General features: G+C 36.8%; 1 protein-coding gene across 1 annotated transcript in view; it reads left to right on the top strand.

The window, feature by feature from the left end:
* antxr1a (ANTXR cell adhesion molecule 1a) overlaps positions 1–19,570 on the top strand; it is a 70,745-nt gene that overhangs the window by 36,230 nt on the left and 14,945 nt on the right. The window contains exons 14-17 of the mRNA XM_051118108.1: positions 4,795–4,836; positions 8,264–8,359; positions 9,380–9,547; positions 14,716–14,796. Coding sequence (XP_050974065.1) covers positions 4,795–4,836; positions 8,264–8,359; positions 9,380–9,547; positions 14,716–14,796 — 387 coding nt within the window. The remainder of the gene's footprint in view (positions 1–4,794; positions 4,837–8,263; positions 8,360–9,379; positions 9,548–14,715; positions 14,797–19,570) is intronic.

Below are 19,570 nucleotides of genomic sequence, written 5' to 3'. Positions count from 1 at the left end.
TACCTTTGCACCTTTATTCTGGGTGACCTTTGGTTGTTACCATGATCTTTCTTCCAGGTTTGTTTGTTTTGACCATGTAATGAGCCTTTCTGTTGCTAACCTGAATTCCAGTGATGCCCAGTCAGTCTGTGCAGGTTGTGTTGGGTTAGCTTTCATGCCTTATTTGTCCTGTAATGACTTGTTAAGCCCTGACTGAGTATATTAGACTCACACAGAGTTAAGGCCACCTGGGATTTGTGGACAAATTGGTTCCACAGCTCTTAGATCTGATGACACCTTTGAACTCTCAAGGTCAAAAGTCAGAAGCAAGTTTTCTCATTGCTTTTCCAGAAGAAGTGCAGATGTGGAACCTTCTTTTACACAAAGAAAGTTTGAGTATAAGAACTTAAAGATAATCAGAGGGGAAAAAAAGCTCTGAAAAAGTTGACCTGTCAGACAGTGGCCCTGTCCAGCACAGCTGGGGCAGCTGTGGCCTAATGGTTAGGGAGTCAGGCTTGTAACCGAAAGGTTGTGGGTTCAAGTCCAGGTCTGTGAATAACCAACACTCTCTCCACCCTCAATACCACTACTGAGGCGAGTCCCTTGAGCAAGGCACTGAACCTCCAACTACTCCCTGGGTGCCGAATCAATAGCAATATGGCTGCCCACTGCTCCGGGTGTGTGTGTGTGCATGTTTGTTCACTACTCACTACTCTGTGTGCACTTGGATGGGTTAAATGCAGAGCATGGGTCACCATACTTGGCCACACGTCACATCCTTTTCTTTTTTTTTACTTTTCCTTTCTTTTTACTTTTCCTTTCCCTTCAGGACCGAAGTTGTCCGTCCCTTGCCAAGATGGTTGATTACGGGCTAGACATTCAATTAATTTCTTAGACTTTCAGACCAGTCCAAGACATGTAGACCTGCACATATACACTGTCTGATGATTAGTATTTGTTATCATGAGAGTTCACTTGTGTAGGTGCTATTGAATTACTGTGTTGTAGTCCTCAAGAAAGGACTCAATCTCAAGATGGAGAAAATCTTGTCTTGGGCTCAGACTTGTCATGGACTTAAGATCATGTACACTTGGTCTTGACTCTCTTCTGGTCTCAGTCTTGACCCAAACAAACTCAGCCCTCATCCGGTCTTTGTATTGACTGTCTTAAATGAGCTGGTCCTGACTACAACAATGGGCAATGGTGCTCTTTTACTTGTGTAACTGGTCCTACTTGCATCACTCTGAGTGGGATTCAACTAAGCTAGCCAAAGGCAACAGTGACAAGGAACCCCAACTCCATCAGTTGACAGAAATGGAGGAGGAAAAAAACCTTGGGAGAAACCAGGCTCAGTTGTCCTCTGTCCAAATGAACAAACACGTTGTGATATGGCATCACTCTGGCATTAGGTAAGAAGGAAGACTTGTAGTATGTCCAGCTGCCATAGTAAGGGACTGGCTTATCAGTGGCTTTATTAGTGTTCTTGAGGGCTTGTCCCGTCAAGGTCTTTGCTGACCATGAAGGAGCTTTTTGTGGAGGTGGGCACTCTAGCAAAGGTGCTAAACAGCCCTTACTTGTTGGTGTCCGTTACACTAGCACAAGCTGGTTAGATGGTCATTGTTCCAGATAGACTAGCTTAAACAGTGTAAGAATGATGATGGTGACCAGCCTTTGGTGTTAAACCTTTCTCCTGGATGGCCTCCTTCTAGGGCAGGGATGCCCAAACTTGGTCCTGGAGGGCCAATGTCCTGCAGAGTTTAGCTCCACCTTGCCTCACTACACCTGCCTGATAGTTTCTAGCATGCCTAGTAAGAGCTTGATTAGCTGGTTCAGGTGTGTCTAATTGGGGTTGGAGCTAACTCTGCAGGACACCAGCCCTCCAGGACCGAGTTTGGGCACCCCTGTTCTAGGGTTTAGCTCAAACCCTGAATAAACACATCTGGACCAGAAAATTAAGGTCACGGGATCACTAGGAACTTCCAGGCAGGTTGGAGCTAAATTCTGCAGGAAGGCATTGGTCACCCCCATTCTTTCCTAGCAGTGAAAGATTTATTCTATAGATCAGAGGTGTCAAATCCTGCTCCTGGAGGGTGACTGTCCTTAGAGTTTAGCTCCATAAATCATCTCCAGACAGCTTATCAAGGCTTCCAGAACTACCTGAAAACTAATTCAGGTGGTAGATGAAAGGCAGGTATGTTGGACCAGGGTCCAACTCTGCAGGACTGAGTTTGACATTCATGCTAGATACTCCAGAGAGTAAACAATTGCCACAGGACATTGTGTCTTCTTACACTTCCTGAGACCCAAGCCTGGCTTTTCTCTTGATTTCTGAGGAACATATAATAATTCAGTCTGTCAGTGAGGTTCAGCTGAGGAATATCAGAAGAACTAGATGTGTCTGGAATTTGCCTGGGAAAGGCACAACAGGAAAAGAGAAGAAATGAGTCATTGCCATGTTAGAGGAGTGTTGAGCTGAAGTTCATGGAAGGTTGAACCAGCTAAACCGGCTAAAATCCCACTCAGACACGATCATTTTCCATAGAGACCAGCTGTTGGCGGACATGGACTGAATTAGCACTAGCTTATTGCTGTGTTTAGATAGCTTGGCTTTATTTATTAACACAGGATTACTTAGACCTTAAATGCCATGTGTGTTGGTCAAGTTCAAACCAGCTAGGCAAAATGCCCTAAGAAATGAATATTTTTACAAAAGCGGAAAAAGACCTGTCTGTTTATACAAGGTAATTCTGTCTGCCTGCCACTTGAAATCTCTCCGGGAACTTCAAGGGGGCATGGTTCTGTTTGGGAGAGTTATTCTCTGTTACCATAGAAAATGAATTTGTGATTTGACATTTGAAACAACAAGTGCCCATTCTCAATTTCATTAAGATCTATTGACTGCCAAGTAGCGTAATGCAAACATTTTACTGGAGGTACAGAGCCACATTTGCAGCATTGTGACCATTTAGGATAGCCAGTATATTGTGCGTTCAAGACCTTTCTGGCAGTTTCTGCCCATAAATTCAGAAATCTTAATTACAACATGTGTGTTGAAGTGATTTTGAATGGAATAAATTCGATGTGTTGGCCAGTTTAGCTTTTCTTTTTATTTCTCAAATATGACAGGAAGCTTTTTAGCACTAGTGCAACTAAATGAGGTGCAGCTGACATGCATTAATTGTTTGATTTTTACTTTACCTGTATTTTATCCATCTCAGCCACTGGATGGGCAGATTTGTTGCACAACACTGTTGAAAAAATCAGTATATGCTGGTTAGGTATGTTTTAAAGCATGACAGCTGGCTTTAGTTGGTTTAAGCTGGTCCTTTGTTGGTCATGAACTGGTTAAAGCTGGTCCTGAGCCGGTTATGAGCTGGTCCTGAGCAGGAGCTAGTTGCTTAGGGCCAGCTTAGGATCAGTACATGACCAGCTTAAACCAGCTCAAACCAGCTGTCATGCTCCAAAACATACCTAATTGCATATACTGTTTTTTTTCAACAATGAAGCATCTTAAACCAGCTAAATGAGCATTATTTAAATCAGTTTAATCACTGCTCTTCATCAGCCAAACAGGAAATGTGTACATGTTTGATAATAATTTGCGTCAACCGTCATTGTTTTAACTGACAACTCGGAAAGCGTGGGCTCTAAAAATGTTTCTCATTGGTAATTGGGACTTTATGTTGTTGTTCAGATGCTTTCACTCGTAAATACGATCATTTCATCATGACTAGAACACAGCAAGAGACCACAGAAATGTTTATGAAAACACTCAATTAATCAAATAATGTTCCCTTTAGTCTAAACTGAGAGCAAAAGAGCCAGAATTACTACTCTCTGGTATTTTTAATGTCTCTGTCCTTGAAATGTTTTTCACATGATTCCCAGAATTCCAGATGAGTTTTAAAACAATAACAAAATGTGCTCTTTCACAATTGTTTTGCATGTAGATGAACAGTGGATCTCCTTTTTTAATACTTTAGCACTAGTTTAGCAATGACGCAACATTTTACTACCTTTATCACATTATGTTTCTAAATGTCCTTTAAATTATATATTACATGTATTACATGTCACATAATATAACATGTCACATAATATAACCAAAGCCAAAGTGAGATTATATATATATATATATATATATATATATATATGTATATATATATATATATATACATGAATGATATAATATTATTCAACGATGTACTGCTATACTGATTTATTATGGTCAACTATTACTTTGCATTTTTATTAATAATAATAATTGTAATAATTATTATGATCAGTGACTGCAACATTAATCGGAGCTAGAAAACAACTTTTTTCCTCCCACATGGCAGTAAAGGTCAAATGAATCTTGCATAATTATCATTATATGTTTCTTATTTGTATTCCTGATGCCTTGTGCTGTTTTGCTAATAGCTGTAATGTTCTGCATTGCTAAACTTTTGTAGTACAAGTGACTTCTGGACAAGTAAATAAACCGTTTTAATTCTGTAAAAGACACATACCTGGAAAAGCTTAACATTGAGCCCTAGATTTAGTGTTTAGATCTGGCATCCAGATTTTTAGGTCATTTAAACTTGCTTGTAAACACACTGAAAACAGGGAGGGGAGGGGAGGAGTGCAATTCCTTAGCCATGTGTTTTTGTGTAACCTGATTTTCTGGCACACACTGAAAACATTACTTGGGTCCTTTGACATGTCAGTGGAAGAAAAAACTTTTTTTTTTTTTCATGTGGTCTGCCGTGCCAACATGAGTGGGCTCATGTGAGGTTGTTTATCTTTTTCTCTGCTCTCTCTCTCTCTCTGCAGATTATCCACGAGCCTCCACCGCCAATAGTGGAAGATAGTTCGGTAAGATTTTTTTTTTTTAAATTATTATTATTAAATGATCTGAACACATCACAATCTAATTAAGCAGTATGGCACTTGCATTTGTGTTGTCATACTGTGATCTGGCCATTGGCACGATACGTTTCAGACAAAAAACTGTCTAGTTAGTTCAATAATTTCAGACTTGCCAACAAAAATAGTGCCAAAAGAAGCTGAAGCATCAAACTTTGCCTGTCACGTAGCAGCACACAAACTGAAAGCTGGTCTGGAACAGCACATCAGTGGAGCAGAGCGAATGAGATTTCCCATTTCCGTTTAAAGCTTTCCATAATCACTCCATGCTCACATACACTGGTCTGAAAAGCAATGCGCACAGACATGTGGAGTGATGCAAAGATTGAAATCCTACACTCTAAAAAATGCTGGGTTATTTTGACCCAGCTTGTTGGGTTTTATACATTAACCCATTTTCTGGGTTGTTTTTTTGACACAGTGCTGGGTCAGTCAACGTATTGAAGGTTTTTCATTTTAAATAACAAAAATGCACTCTAAAATCTGTTAGAGAAATCTAGTAGACTGTTCCAGTTCATTAAATTACTTATATTCATGTTTGAAAAAAAAAAAAAAAAATTACATAAAAAGAGCTTTACCTTTCGTTTCAACACGTCAAACACAAAACACAACCATAGCTGCAACAATAGCGCACTACTTCAATAGCACTCCTGCTGTAGTCAGTGGAGTGCATGGAAAAATTGTTATATCTAACAGTGAAATTGCAATGAGTTTGAGCGCATTCGTTTGGTAGGAGGTGGAACTTTCATGGTGGCGCTGGTGTCATATGGCCATTGGTTAGTTTCAAAATTAAAATTTGTATAGGCTACCGTTCCAAAAATTGTATACCGTTCCTATCAGATCTGCGACGTAGGTCTACATTTAACGAGAAAAAAAGGAAAAACATGGGACTACAGACGTTTTCCTATTTATATAGTAATAATTTGATAGGAATACAGTGTAATACAAACCTTAAAGGGGTCATCAGATGCAAAATTCACTTTTACATGTTGTTTGAACATAAATGTGTGTTGTCAGTGTGTGTACACAACCACCTTATAATGATAAAAATCCACCCAGTGCTTTTTTTTAAAATCCCCAATAATATTAATCACCTTCTCCGGTCTAGCTGTTCTGAGATTTTTGGCAGAGTGACGTAGTTCTGCACAGGCCCCTCCCATAATTGCTCTGCAAACCTAATTTCTGAATGTCTCTTCTCAAGGGGGATTTTTTTTTTTTTTTTTGCATCATCTTTGGTTAGTAAATTACATATTTTTATTAAGAAATCAATATTATCTAATATGGTTTTTCTGTTAAATGAGACAATATCAATGTTGCCATATGGCAACGCTGTACTACAGTGGAATTGAAGTAATGCATTTCCCCCACTGGGATTTTTTATAGATAGTAACATCAATAATTTGATTACAATTATTTAATTATTTGAAGTGTTTATTTTAGTATATGTGTATTTATGTATAAATAAGAAAATTATTTAGTCTTCTCAAAAAATGAATACAACAATATTTCACAGAAAGGGCAATAGGAAGAGTGCCGAGTTGCCTCTTCCATGTAATGACAATGAGGATGAGTTAGCCTTCTGTGACCGTAATAATGAGTGTGTTTGTGCATGTGTATATATGTCTGTATGTGCATGTGTATATGTCTGTATGTGTGTGTGGCAGATTTTGATGGAAATTAAGATTGGATGCATCAATTTCTAAAAAAAAAAAAAATGTGCATTTGAATTGAAAAGAAAATCATAATTTAATAAAAAAAAAAAAAAAATTTCCATTGTGGTACACTGTTTCCTAAATACCCCCAACATTTTTTTATTTGTATAATTGAAGCTATTTCATGTAATAAAAAAAAACTTATGTGAAAAAAATGTCATGGTTAGGTCATAATGTGTACCACAGAGGGTTAAGATAAACAAATACAAGTAACTTGGATTGTGCCAGTGTTCTTCTTGTTGCTGTAGGCAGTTTTCTACATTACAGTGGACTGTTTTCATTAGCAAAAGTATCTAGAAGTAAAATAATAAATATCCTGGTAAGTAACCATGTAATATGGGGGATAATGTATAGTCAGCTGGCCATTATCACTTAAATAAACCCAGACACGACCGTGACGTTAGGCAGAGGGGTCTTGTATCACACTAAAAGGGGTTTATTTTGTGATAATGACCGTCTGACTGCACAGCCTATCTGAGAATGTGTTGGTATTATACTATGGAAACTAAAAGAGTTTACCAGATTACTCAGATTTTCTTATTGAACTCTAGTTTATCTTGGATTAAGCATAATCCTCGTTTACGGAAACATTCTTTGAGATTTCAGTGTCCAAGTCCACACGTGAAAAATGTCTAAAAAGGTTTGAATTTTGATGTTATTTTGTAATGACGTTATTCTGACTTGGAACTCTTTCTGAAGGTCAGAGAGTTTCAGCTATTTCGCAGAAACTTTGGGAGAGTCTTTGGACTGCATAAAACTCTCCAGATCTTTGTAGGCTGTTGTTTAACCGCTTTGGCTGTGCTGCGATAAAATGAATTAGTTCAGTCTGGCCTTATTAAAGACCTGTAATATGATAGCATATTTTTATAAATCTTTCATCAGTGATGTCACTTTTCTAAGACCCTAGGAATGTCATACGTGGAATGGCTTTGGGCTGGGAAATTTTCCCCAAAGGCTTCATTAAGTTGCGCAAAAGTTTCAGGATACAAAGCAGGGACGGGGAATCAAGTGGGTGGTCAGATTGAAAAATGAAGCGTGGAGATGGATGTTAACCTTTTTGATTAAGTATGGATGCATTGATTAAAAGATGTCTTTTTGAATCTCAAGGACTTTTTGTTGAACAGGGTTAAATTTCCTCAGAGCTGGAAAAAATAAAGTCATAACTTGAGTGAGCCAATTTGGATTTATTTTATTGGATCAGGAAGAGCAAGGGAGGGCGTAAGCGTGGCTCGTGCCTTTCTGAGAGGCAATAAATGAAAAAGTCATGTTTTAAAGGAATGAGTCACACCTCATTTAGGAAAATGCTCTGCCATTTGGATAAGACCTGAAAAATATGTACAAACAAGAAATCTTTACAATAGTGTTCTTGTTCTGTTCTACAAAATGTCTATCAGTATATCAGTTTTCAACGTAGAGACCCAGATTGTAGAGACACTGGACATATGGCGAGCCAACATGGTGGAAAATCAGCAAACTATAGTCAATGTGATCTGCGTCGCATTTTGTTTTACCTTAGTTTTGCTCATGGTTGCTCAAGGAAGGGGATCCCTTTTACCAGTAATTTGCACCAAAAATTTGTCTGTGACCAGACCAGATTCACGACCCAATGGTTAAAAACCACTGGACTCACAATTTCACAATTTTGTTGTTGTTTGCACTATAAGGATGATGATGAGGATGGAACTCCGAAGAAGAAGTGGCCCACAGTTGACGCATCCTACTATGGAGGAAGAGGAGTTGGCGGCATTAAAAGAATGGAGGTAAACACTCGCTGGTGGGCACAGCTACTAAATTAGCACACGCTCAATCTCTTAACAGATGCCTTTCATCCAGAGGAAGATGACTGTGTCTCTAGAGGAACCAAGGGTATAGCAACTTTCTTAAGGGTGATCGATTCTGTCAGTAAATCTCTATTTGACCCTACTTGGAATGAGACCACGCTGTTTACATTACATGCCAAGAGACTTCAGCACATCATAATTAAAGTCAGCGATGTTGCCGAAAGCTAATGCCACAACTGTGAAGAAAAGCAGAAAATACAGAAGGGAATGTAAAATATTTGTCAAATGCATTGATTCGTAAAAGTATGCTTGAAATAAACAGTCTGCTAAAGAAACACAAGACCTTATTAACAAATGGCATGACAAAAACAAGGGTGGAAAACTGGTTTAAACCAGCATAACATGGTCTGTTGGTTATAGATGGTCTAGTTTGCTTGTTTTAAAATGGTTTTAGAGCTTGGTGACCTGCTGAGGACTAACTTGACTAGGCTGGGAGAACAGCTAAAAAACCTTTGACGAGTTAAAGCAATTTAGTTTCATCAAATGGTTGCCAGTAAAGTACCAAAGTTTATAATCACAGCAAGACAGTGTTTACAATGGAGGAAAACAAGTGTGAGTGCATTATACAGCTCATCTGCTGTTTGGAATCCTTCCTTCTGTCAAACATTCTGCCTCAATTACCAGCAGCACAGTTTGCAGTTTGATTGTCTCAGAAAATACCTGTCCACAAATATCTCTATTTGACAAAACAACGTAAAATACATACATTTTTTTGTCATTATTGACAGATCTTGAAAATCTTTTGATTCTTTTTTTTTTTTGCACCTGGAAAGGATTTTGAAATGTTGATCGAAGTTATGATGTAAAAATTAAGAAATGTTTTGGAGTAAAATTCATGTGCGCTTAATGTAAAGAAGGTCAGATGTTCATGCTTCCATTGAAGCGCTTTGGAGCATTGTCAAGTCATGCTGGATAACATGATCATCTACTTCATTTCAGGTTCGCTGGGGTGAGAAAGGTTCGACCGAGGAGGGTGCTAAACTGGAAAAGGCGAAGAACGCGAGGGTAAAGATGCCCGAGCAAGAGTTTGAAATTCCTCCTGCTCGCATCCTAAATAATGGCATGCGAAAACCTCCAGGCCCTCGTAAATGGTACTCCCCCATTAAGGTGAGAAGAAAAATAGTGTATTCTCAGGGTACAAGCTAACTAAACTCAAAAGAGTAACACTTTAGTTCAAGGACTAATTCTCACTATTAAGTGGTTGCTTATTAGCATGCGTATTACAAGCATATTGGTGGTTTATTAGTACTTATAAAGCACATATTAATTATTTTTTCTGCAGGACCAAATTTTAGATCCTTAAAGGAGTTCACTTCCAAAACAAAAATTTACAGATAATTTACTCACTCCTTTGTCATCCAAGATGTTCTTGTCAAAAAATGCCCATCGCAATTTCACCTCCAACTTCAAAGTCATCCTACATCGCTGCAGAAGTACCGACCAAGTGTTTACAAAGCGAACATGCACGAGGGTCAAACATCCTTTACAAAAAAAGGTAAAACAGCGATGTAGGATGATTTTGAAGATTGAGGAGAAAATGAGATGGGAGTTTTTTTAACCAACTCTTAGCTGTATTGACCCGGATTACACAGAGTTCGCATGTGCATCACAGAGAATAGACAAGACGAGCATTTGAGGTTAAATAAGTATATAAATTGTACATTATTTTAGAAAATTACCGTTCGCTTTGCTATAGACCCTTCTTCCTCGGCTGGGATTGTTTAGAGCCACTTGAAGCTGCATTTAAACTACATTTTGGAAGTTCAAACTCACGGGCACCACAAAAGTCCACTATATGCTCACTATATGCTATAACATAATTTCTTTATGACTGAAGAAAGAAAGACACAAACATCTTGGATGACAAAGGATGAGTAAATTATGTGTAAATTTTTGTTCTGGAAATGAACTTCTTCTTTAATCCTAAACTTAACTACCTTACTATAATAAGCAGCAAATTAGGAGTTTATTGAGGCAAAAGTCATAGTGAATTGTCATAGAGAATTGGTCCCCAAACTCAGAAACACTCAGAAACACTCAACTATGTTGCTAAGAAATGGCAAATGCTTTTGTAATTTGCCATTTGGATAGCTGATATATATATATATATATATATATATATATATATAAAACTTTATACACTTTATAATAAACACTTTATAATAATGTTCAGTTGTAAGTCATTCATAAGTGATTAGTTAATGATGAAATAATCATCTACAAAACATTCACAAATGATTAAACAAGTGATATGCTAACAATTTGTGTATGTTTTGCAAATTCATTTACAAGTCAATTACAAGTTCATTTACAAGTAATTAGTTAATGATGAACTAATCATTTACAAAACATGTCTATGTGTTTATAAATGATTAATAAGTGATATGTTGAAAAGCACAAAAATGCAATTATTCTAAAACTATTTTCTTTTTTTAAATAATAATTAATTATTTGCTGTCAAGTGAATAAACGTGTAAACCCTTTCTCTCATCAGCACAGTCTTGTGTTCTGTGTGGATTGTGTGGGATCTAGTGATAATGTGAACCAGTTTTACCCTCCACTGAAGATCACATCAGGTGCACAGCACTAAAATACTCCATGTGTTTACCATCTTTACCCTCACCAGTCAGCCCTTACTTTGCAGTGAACAAAACATATATTTAAAACCTGTTGTGTAAACACATGAATAAATCATTTACAAATATTTCTGCATCCCCTAATCTAAAGTGTAAACTATCCATCAGTTGTAAATGTTTTACAAACCTGCCAGTTACAGGTTGTGTGGTTACACACACTGGGGGGAAAGATCTACGAATGATGAGTAAAACATTTACAACTGATGAATTGTTTACACTTTATTAGGGGATGCAGAAAGATTTGTAAATGATTTATTCATGCTGTGATCTTCAATGGAGGGTAAACATTTCAATGATTGACATTTCAATTATTTATAATTAATTAATGATATATTAACTAGTAACTTATTAACCATTGACTAAGGATCTGTTTGATTATTTCATGATATGCTACTTTTTTAAAAGATAACTTACAAGAGATTTGTAAATCGTTAGCATATTACTTAATCATTTGTGAATGTATAGTGATGTTTTGTAAATTACTAGTTCATCATTATCTAATCACTTGTAAATGATTTATAACTTAATCTACAAAGCATAGATAAAAATACTAACATATCACGTATTAATTATTTATGAATGCAGTCATTTTTTGTAAATGATTAGTTAATCATTAACTAATTACTTGTAAATGAATTAACAAAACATACTCAAATCATTAGCATATCACTTAGTAATCTTTTATAAATGTTTTGTAAATGATTATTTCATCATTTACTAATTGCTTATAAATGACTTACAACAGAACGTTATTATAAAGTGTTACCAATTCTTTATTATGCATGCTTTTTATCATATTAATTGGAATTGGAAAGTGATACAAACTGGTGAAAACTCACAAGAAATGTTGACCAATTTTCTCTAAATCTTACATTTCACATGAATTTTACCCTTAAATGTTGTTGTTTATAAAAAGTCAGTAGACATTCTGCGTCTATATGTGAATGAGATTGGTCCTGCTTTATATTAGGTGGCCTTAACTACTATGTACTTACATCAAAAAATAAGTACAGTGTACTTATTTTGTTCATATTGTATTGCAAAACACTTCGAGGTGCTGCTGTTGAGGTGGTATGGGTAGGTTTAAGGGTGGGTTAAAGTGTAAGGGATGGGTAAACAGTGTAATTATAAATGTAATTACAGAAATGAATTACAGATGTAATTACATGCAGGTATTTTGTTTTTTAAATATAAGTACATGCAAAACATGTACGTACACAATATGTGCATTGTATTAAATGATTAATTTAAGTGTAAGTACATATTAGTTAAGGCCACCTAATATAAAGTGGGACCATGAGATTTGTTACGACTGGCTAATTTCTATATTCACCTGTAGCTCACAGTGTTGTTCATTACGAAGGAGTTTCTGAGTATTAAATAATGCCCTAGATATACTCCACATAAATGTGTGACTACAGATGCATCTAGCTCTGCATGCTTGAATTTTTGTTGCATTTTGTGTTAACTGCAATTCATAATAACTATGGGCCCTATCATACACCTGGTACAATAAGAGGCCAGGCACAATGCAGGTGTTTTTTGCTCAGCCCAACGCAGTTATCATTTTCACATCCAGTTTCACATCCACATTGTTTAAATAGCAAATGCACGTACGCCCATCTGTTTGCCCATGGGTGGTGCTGGTCTGAAAACGAAGTATGTTCAGACACATTGTTGGTGCATTGCTATCTTGAAGCAACTAAAAAACGATTGCACCATTGACCATGCAATGATGGCGTAGTGTTTTTTTATTAATTAATTTATTTAAAGGGCATATGTGTCTATATTAAAAATATTAAAATAAAATGATTACATTGTAAAACATTATTATTGTGTATTATTGTCGGGGGATTTGGTGGAATCTGGCTTGTCCCGTAGATGGTCTGTTTGCACGCTTTTACCTCGCACACAAGCAGATCCATTTCCTCTCTGGAGAAGCGTTCAGTCTTTGCTCTTGCAAATTCCACCATGTAAATAGCAAATCCGTCATGGTGCGAGTGCTACTGGCTCTTAAAGGGAATGGGAGATGAGACTCTGATTGGTTTATTGCACGTTATGCCCAAAACACACCCATGACTTATTCAGAGAATAGGTACAACCCTTTTGGACCATGCACCTGGTGCGCCGATCGTTTTTTTTCCATCGTTAAACTAGGAAAGTGGATTTAGACATGCCCTAAAAGCACCTGTGCCATGCGCTTCAGTGCACTTAGATCGTTAAAATAGGGCCCTATGTGCCTAAGTCTTAGTTGGTCTTTCTATGGTATGTAAGTGACCCAATTCCGATTTTTTTCACTCCCATGTGGAACATATAGGATATTATCCACGAACATCTAAGAGGGAAAAAAGTGCATGGTTTCTGATATTCCCAGATCAGTTTGAGGCCTCTTTCATATGTGGAAATATGCATTTGCATCTGCCATGTAAGTGGACAAATCTGATATTCCCCTGTCAATGTAAATCGTACATCAATCGTAAACGCGACAGTGATGAATGATGTCAACTCAGGTGGATGCTTTTCTGGGTCAGCACGCAGTGTTGCCAGGTCTGTGGTTTTTCTGCAGAACTGAGATACTTTTACACTGTTGCCATGGGTAATTTTTTGCATTGTGGCATTTCATCTTCGAAGGAAAGAGCTTAAGACTACAGATGAGACTAATTCTGTTGACAGTTAAACACGAGCAGCCTCCCACCATGCAGTTCTCCTGCTGAAGTAATATGTGTAAAAAGATGTCACATCTTATAATCAAGCCTCTATGAATCAGACTGTGGATTCATAATACAAACCAGAAAGCGTGGTGACCTCCAAAAAACTATGCCTGCAGAGTCAGCACTTTAGTCACTCGAAACCAGGTTTCTCTCATTTCACCTCTCCACTCTCTCAATCTAATGGATCTTGCCGTCCAAGGGCTGAGAGCATTGCCAAAGCTTTTTTCCCCCTCCGTTGTTCATTCTTTAAGTCTGTATATATTTCCTTTGAATATTTATTCCCACTTTTATTTGTTCATCTCTGTCTGTGGCAGCATGACCAGTGTGTGCAACTTTTTGTGACCCAGCTTTACATTCTCTTCTCTTCTTTCCTTCACCCCATTCATTTTCTCTGTTCTTTTTGACAAAGGCAGCTCTTGTGCAAGAAGTTAGGTCGAGGCTGACGGACATCAGAATGTTGTATATTAATAGCCGTGGGGCAGATAGCAAAGCATTGATTAATTCTAAACTGTGGCTTCGAGATTTCTCCATCTCATTTGATAGTGAGCCAGAGAGGCCACATGTGGGGTGTTGAGTTCAGGAAATCTCTTTGTTAATATAACCCATTTCTCAGAGTTTAGCGACTGAAAAATGCGAAGGACAAGTTATTAAAGACCCGAGGGTCCAATGAAGACCTAATGAAGAGTTGATTCATACAGAAAACAGAAAGTTTATACCAGGGGTGTCCAATCCTGCTGCTGGAGGGCCAATGTCCTGCAGAGTTTAGATCCGAAACAGATCCAATACACTTTCCTGGAAGTTTCTAGTAAGCCTAAAGACTGGTTTGCACACATGGTGTGCACACATGTACATATATGCTTGCTTTTTAATCTTTTTTTTTTGTGTGTGTGTTTCTGGTGTGTGTGTGTTTGTATGTGCTAATGCACAGGGAAAACTGGATGCATTGTGGGTACTTCTGAAGAAGGGTTATGACAGAGTGTCCATCATGCGACCACAACCAGGAGACAAGGTAAGACTCTTTATTTGGTTGAAGTATAACAAATGCATTATATAGTCAAGATTAAAAAATTAAACATGACAAAAAAGAGAGTGCATTCACATCCTAGCACCCTAGCATTTTTATTCACACTACATTTTTCTGATATATGCAGTATTTGAAGTGAATCAAAACCTTTCATCAATGTTGTCCTAAAACCAAACTAAAACCTGCTCTTGTCTTAGGACAATTTTTTTGATCCACTTCAAACTACTATATATAGTCAAGATTAAAAAATTAAGGAAACTTGACAAAAAAGAGAGTGCATTAAATAGAATAAAAATGGAACAACATGCAATAATTATAGATGCTAGGATATCTATAATTATTGCATAACATGTTATTCCATTTTTATTCATGCTATTTATATTTCTGCACAAGATTCCATGGAAACATTTCCTTTCTTTGTTGCTTTTCATTCTTCATTCTCACAATTCTGAAATATCTGAATTGTGAAATATAAATATAGGTCAGCAGAAAAAAAAGGAGAAACATCACAAGAGTAGTGAAACTTAGATGTGCATAGAATGAGTGAGGTTTAAGCACTATGAAGGAAAATCGTTTGGGATATGAAGATTTGGATACACAGACATACAGTACTCTATACACTAAGAGTTGTTAGACACTATAAGAGTAGGATGAGGTTGTCTGGGAATATGTGTGAAAAGTGGATGGGATTTGGGAAGTTTAGAGCTAAAAGGGGTTTTAGTTATGTGCAGATAGCTTGCAGTGGTATTCGTTTCCACTCCATTTCTTTTTAAAGATGACTATGTCTTTGATATCTTCACCAGCACTAGGACTCTGAAGCTTATAAAAGATCTCACCTGACACCTCTTGATCCCTTTTTCACAGCCCAACAGATCAATCTGCTAAATCACTATTATAAATGTCAGTTAATTCAATATGACTTGGCTTTACTGAAGTGATGAAAAGCAGAAATGAAAAGACTATTCCACAGCTTGATAGGAAATGAAAAACACGCTCATACTGATGGAGTTTTACACTGAATAGATATAGATAGCCTAGGTATTGTTTTAAAAAGTCTTTTTTTTTTTGTCATTTTTGGAGCTTGTGCTCACTCTCTTGTTATATGGGAAAAATTATTTTGTTTTCAGTGTATAAAACCGTACCGTCTAGAACAGCATGACGGTTCAATAAATGATGATAGTGTTTGGGTCAACTATCCCTCTAAGTGTGCAAACTTTCATTTAGTAATGTTTACTTAAGATCAACACTGCCAAAAAAAACTATTATGAACATTAAATGACAAATGTTGCAGTTAGACTTGGCTTCCTCTCTATAGCACGTATTTGCTTTCACTTGCCGCTTCTTTTAAACACTCTTTCATCCTTGCCTGAATGGAGAATAACAACAGAACAAGAGTAAAAGCCACCTGTTGCATGCTGGGTCTCTTGGACTAAGCAAATAAACGGAGGAAATGCATATCATATATCCTAAATGCCATGAAATGGAATACACATTTCTTTAGGGTGAACTCATATGATATTTCTCACTTATACAAAGGTTGATTTGACTATAAGGTTGATGGCAGGCCACATGCACTGAGACAAAGAGTTCATCTAAGGACAGGACACAGCACTGGATGCTTTTCATAGTCTATTTGTCAGGGTTGGTTGCAGGATGAGCAGAGTTGAGGTGAGGATATATTAGTAGCAAATGTATTTTATTTACAAAGAACTAAACCATACGGGTATAAATACGCAAGGAGCCAAACAAGACACAGGTGAGCATAAATGATAACTACGGAAAGCAAACATACCCTCGACAACATTTTACTAAAAATGAAAACGTTTTCCTTTGCATTTCTGAAAAGTTTTGCATACAGCCAACAATGCAATGTCAAAACGATCCCGTTCACGTGGATCCACAAAAATCAACTAAAAAAGCTGCATTATACATGCCAGACCGGTAGATGCCAATGTCACTTTGTAAAGAAATGTGCCTGCACACATGCAGACAGACTGTATACATAAAATGCTAATTTGCTTTTTTGTAGATTAGAGACTAGAAAACCAAAAAGTTTTCAAAAGTTTGCATTTTCAGGCCCCCAAAATTATGTTGTTCTGTACTAATAGACTAATAGCCAAAACACATAAACACATTTCAGTTTAGTTGAAAACCATGTCATGTAAACACTGACAAACCATGGAATCTAATGACTTGAGAGCAAAATACAGGAACAAAAAAAAAAAAAAAAAAAACACTGTTACATTTAGTTTGAATTGTTAGAGATCTACTGAACACAGTCAGGCATAGTCAAGTCTTATTCAGAAAAGAAATTAGTTATTTTATTCAGCGGTGTAATAAATTGATCAAAATTGACTAAACACACACACACACACACAAAAGATTTTGAATAAGTGCTGCTCTTAAAACTTTGTATTCATCAAATAATTATGAAAAATCATTATATTAATAATTATAATAAGAAGAACTGATAATATTTCTGTAGCATCAAATCAGCATATTCCAATTATTTCTGAAGGAAATTTAGCTTTGCACCACAGAAATAAATTACTTTTTTAAATTGAAATAGAAAAGGTTTTTTTTTTTTTTTTTTTTTTTTAATTGTAATAACATTATAGAATATTAAAGGGATAGTTCACCCAAAAAAATGAAATTCTGCCATTAATTACTCACCTTCATGTCATTCCAAACCTGTAAAACCTTCATTCATGTACGAAACAAAAATTAAGATATTTTCGATGAAATCCGAGAGCTTTCTGACCCTGCATAGACAGCAGTGGAACTGACACTTTCAAGGCCCAGAAAGGTAGTAAAGATATCATTAAAATATATTCAACAAAGTTGTTACTTTTGTTTTCTTTGCACACAAAAAGTATTCTTGTAGCTTCATAAAATTAAGGTTGAACCACTAATGTCACATGGACTATTTTAATGATGTCCTTACTACATTTCTGGGCCTTAAACGTGTCAGTTGCGTTGCTGTCTATGCAGGGTCAGAAAGCTTTCATCAAAAATATCTTAATTTTTGTTCCGAAGATAAACGAAGGTCTTACAGGTTTGGAACGACATAAGGGTGAGTAGTTAATGACAGAATTTTCTTTCTTTTTTTCACTTCTTTAATGTGTTCACTGTGTTTTTGGTTAAATAAATGCAGCATTGGTGGAAAAATATTATCCTTAGTGCTTAAAAACAGTCAGAGCACACATAGCAACAGTCTAGCATTAATTTTTGCAAATGAAAGCACCACTCACATTTTGTCCAGAAAGTTAGAAACTCCAGCTGCATCAAATGTAGATTGTACGATGTAAAGTACATTACCAATGCCTTAATGGCTCCTGCAAGCCCATAGTAAGAGCTGCTAAGACAGGCAGTCATTTTCTCTGCTATGAAACATGTGCAGCTTTATTTTACCAAAGTAAAGAGATGAGGTCCAATGTCAACAGAACCGTTTGAACGTAACACCATGTGCAGAGGGTGGTGTCATTTATAACTGAAGCACACTACAAAACTCAACACCCACACCCTCATTTTCTCTAAGGAGCTAGCTTAGTAGCACTAAATGTCATATCCCGTTGTACGTTTGGAGGGTCAAACTGTGAGTCACATTTGGCTTCAGCTTTGGACCTACTCCTCTAGAGATGTTTCACAAATTGCACAAAATCACTACCTTGCTCTCTTGTAGTGTCCTGCAGCTCCATGTTAAGATGGAGTTGATCAGATACTGATCTGATGTCATGAAATAGCACTTGAATCATAGAATGACATGCACATTGATACTCAACACAACGTAAAGATGTTTAATGGAAACTTGGGCCTAAAGAATTAAGCAGAGAAAGCAGACCTATGGGCAGAAACAATATAGTCTAGACTTCTACATCAGGAAAATGATACAACTGCTTTACGAGAGAATAGCCAAACATAGTACAATGATTAACAGCATCATGGAGGCGACACCCTCAGCGATTAGAGAGTCTGATGACATCACACTATGAGGTTAAAACTATTACCATTTCACCACAACGCATGAAGCCATTTGGACGCATGCCGAAACTTAAAAACACATCCAGATGCTCCACAATAAATAGGAAAAGACATTTAGTGAACTGGATGACCTAGTGTTCATCAGCCTTATGAAAAAATACAGTGGCAGGCAAGTCAAGCCAAATCAAGTCACCTTTATTTACATACAAAAGAGTTTGTTTCATAGCAGGAAAATTACACATCAATGATGCAATCTTGATCGAATATGAGACAAATCCAATTCTGCTGTAAAGCAGCTCAAAAAAAGACAACACTGTCATGATTTAGTTATGAAACAAGTTCAGTTTAGTTATTAGCTGCTCAAGAGAAGACAGCGGTGTCGTTATGTCATTATAGCTCATGCTCATTCAATTTAGTTCAGTAAGAGTGTTGATGTTGCAAAATGTGTTATATTTGTAGCTATAAAGCTGCTATACAGATAATAGTGTCAATATTTAGCTAAAGTTTTGTCAATTTGTTGATATTACTGAATATTAAGTCTCTTTCAAACCCAATCTAAGCAAATTAAAAGGTGACAGTGGCAACACAAACTCAATTATGTGGCAGAAGTGATAAGAGGTGGGGAAAAAAAAGCCTTGGGAGAAATCAGGCTCAGTTAAGGGAACAGTTCTCCTCTGGCCATTCAATAGATGCAACTGGTTACTAGTTCTGATGACATCACACTATGAGGTTAAAACTATTACCATTTCACCACAACGCATGAAGCCACTTGGACACA

The sequence above is a fragment of the Labeo rohita genome, chromosome 8 (genome assembly GCF_022985175.1).
Source record: "Labeo rohita strain BAU-BD-2019 chromosome 8, IGBB_LRoh.1.0, whole genome shotgun sequence".
Taxonomy (NCBI): Eukaryota; Metazoa; Chordata; class Actinopteri; order Cypriniformes; family Cyprinidae; genus Labeo; species Labeo rohita.
Note: the sequence above shows the minus strand (reverse complement) of the source record. Positions and strands in the feature narration are given on the sequence as shown.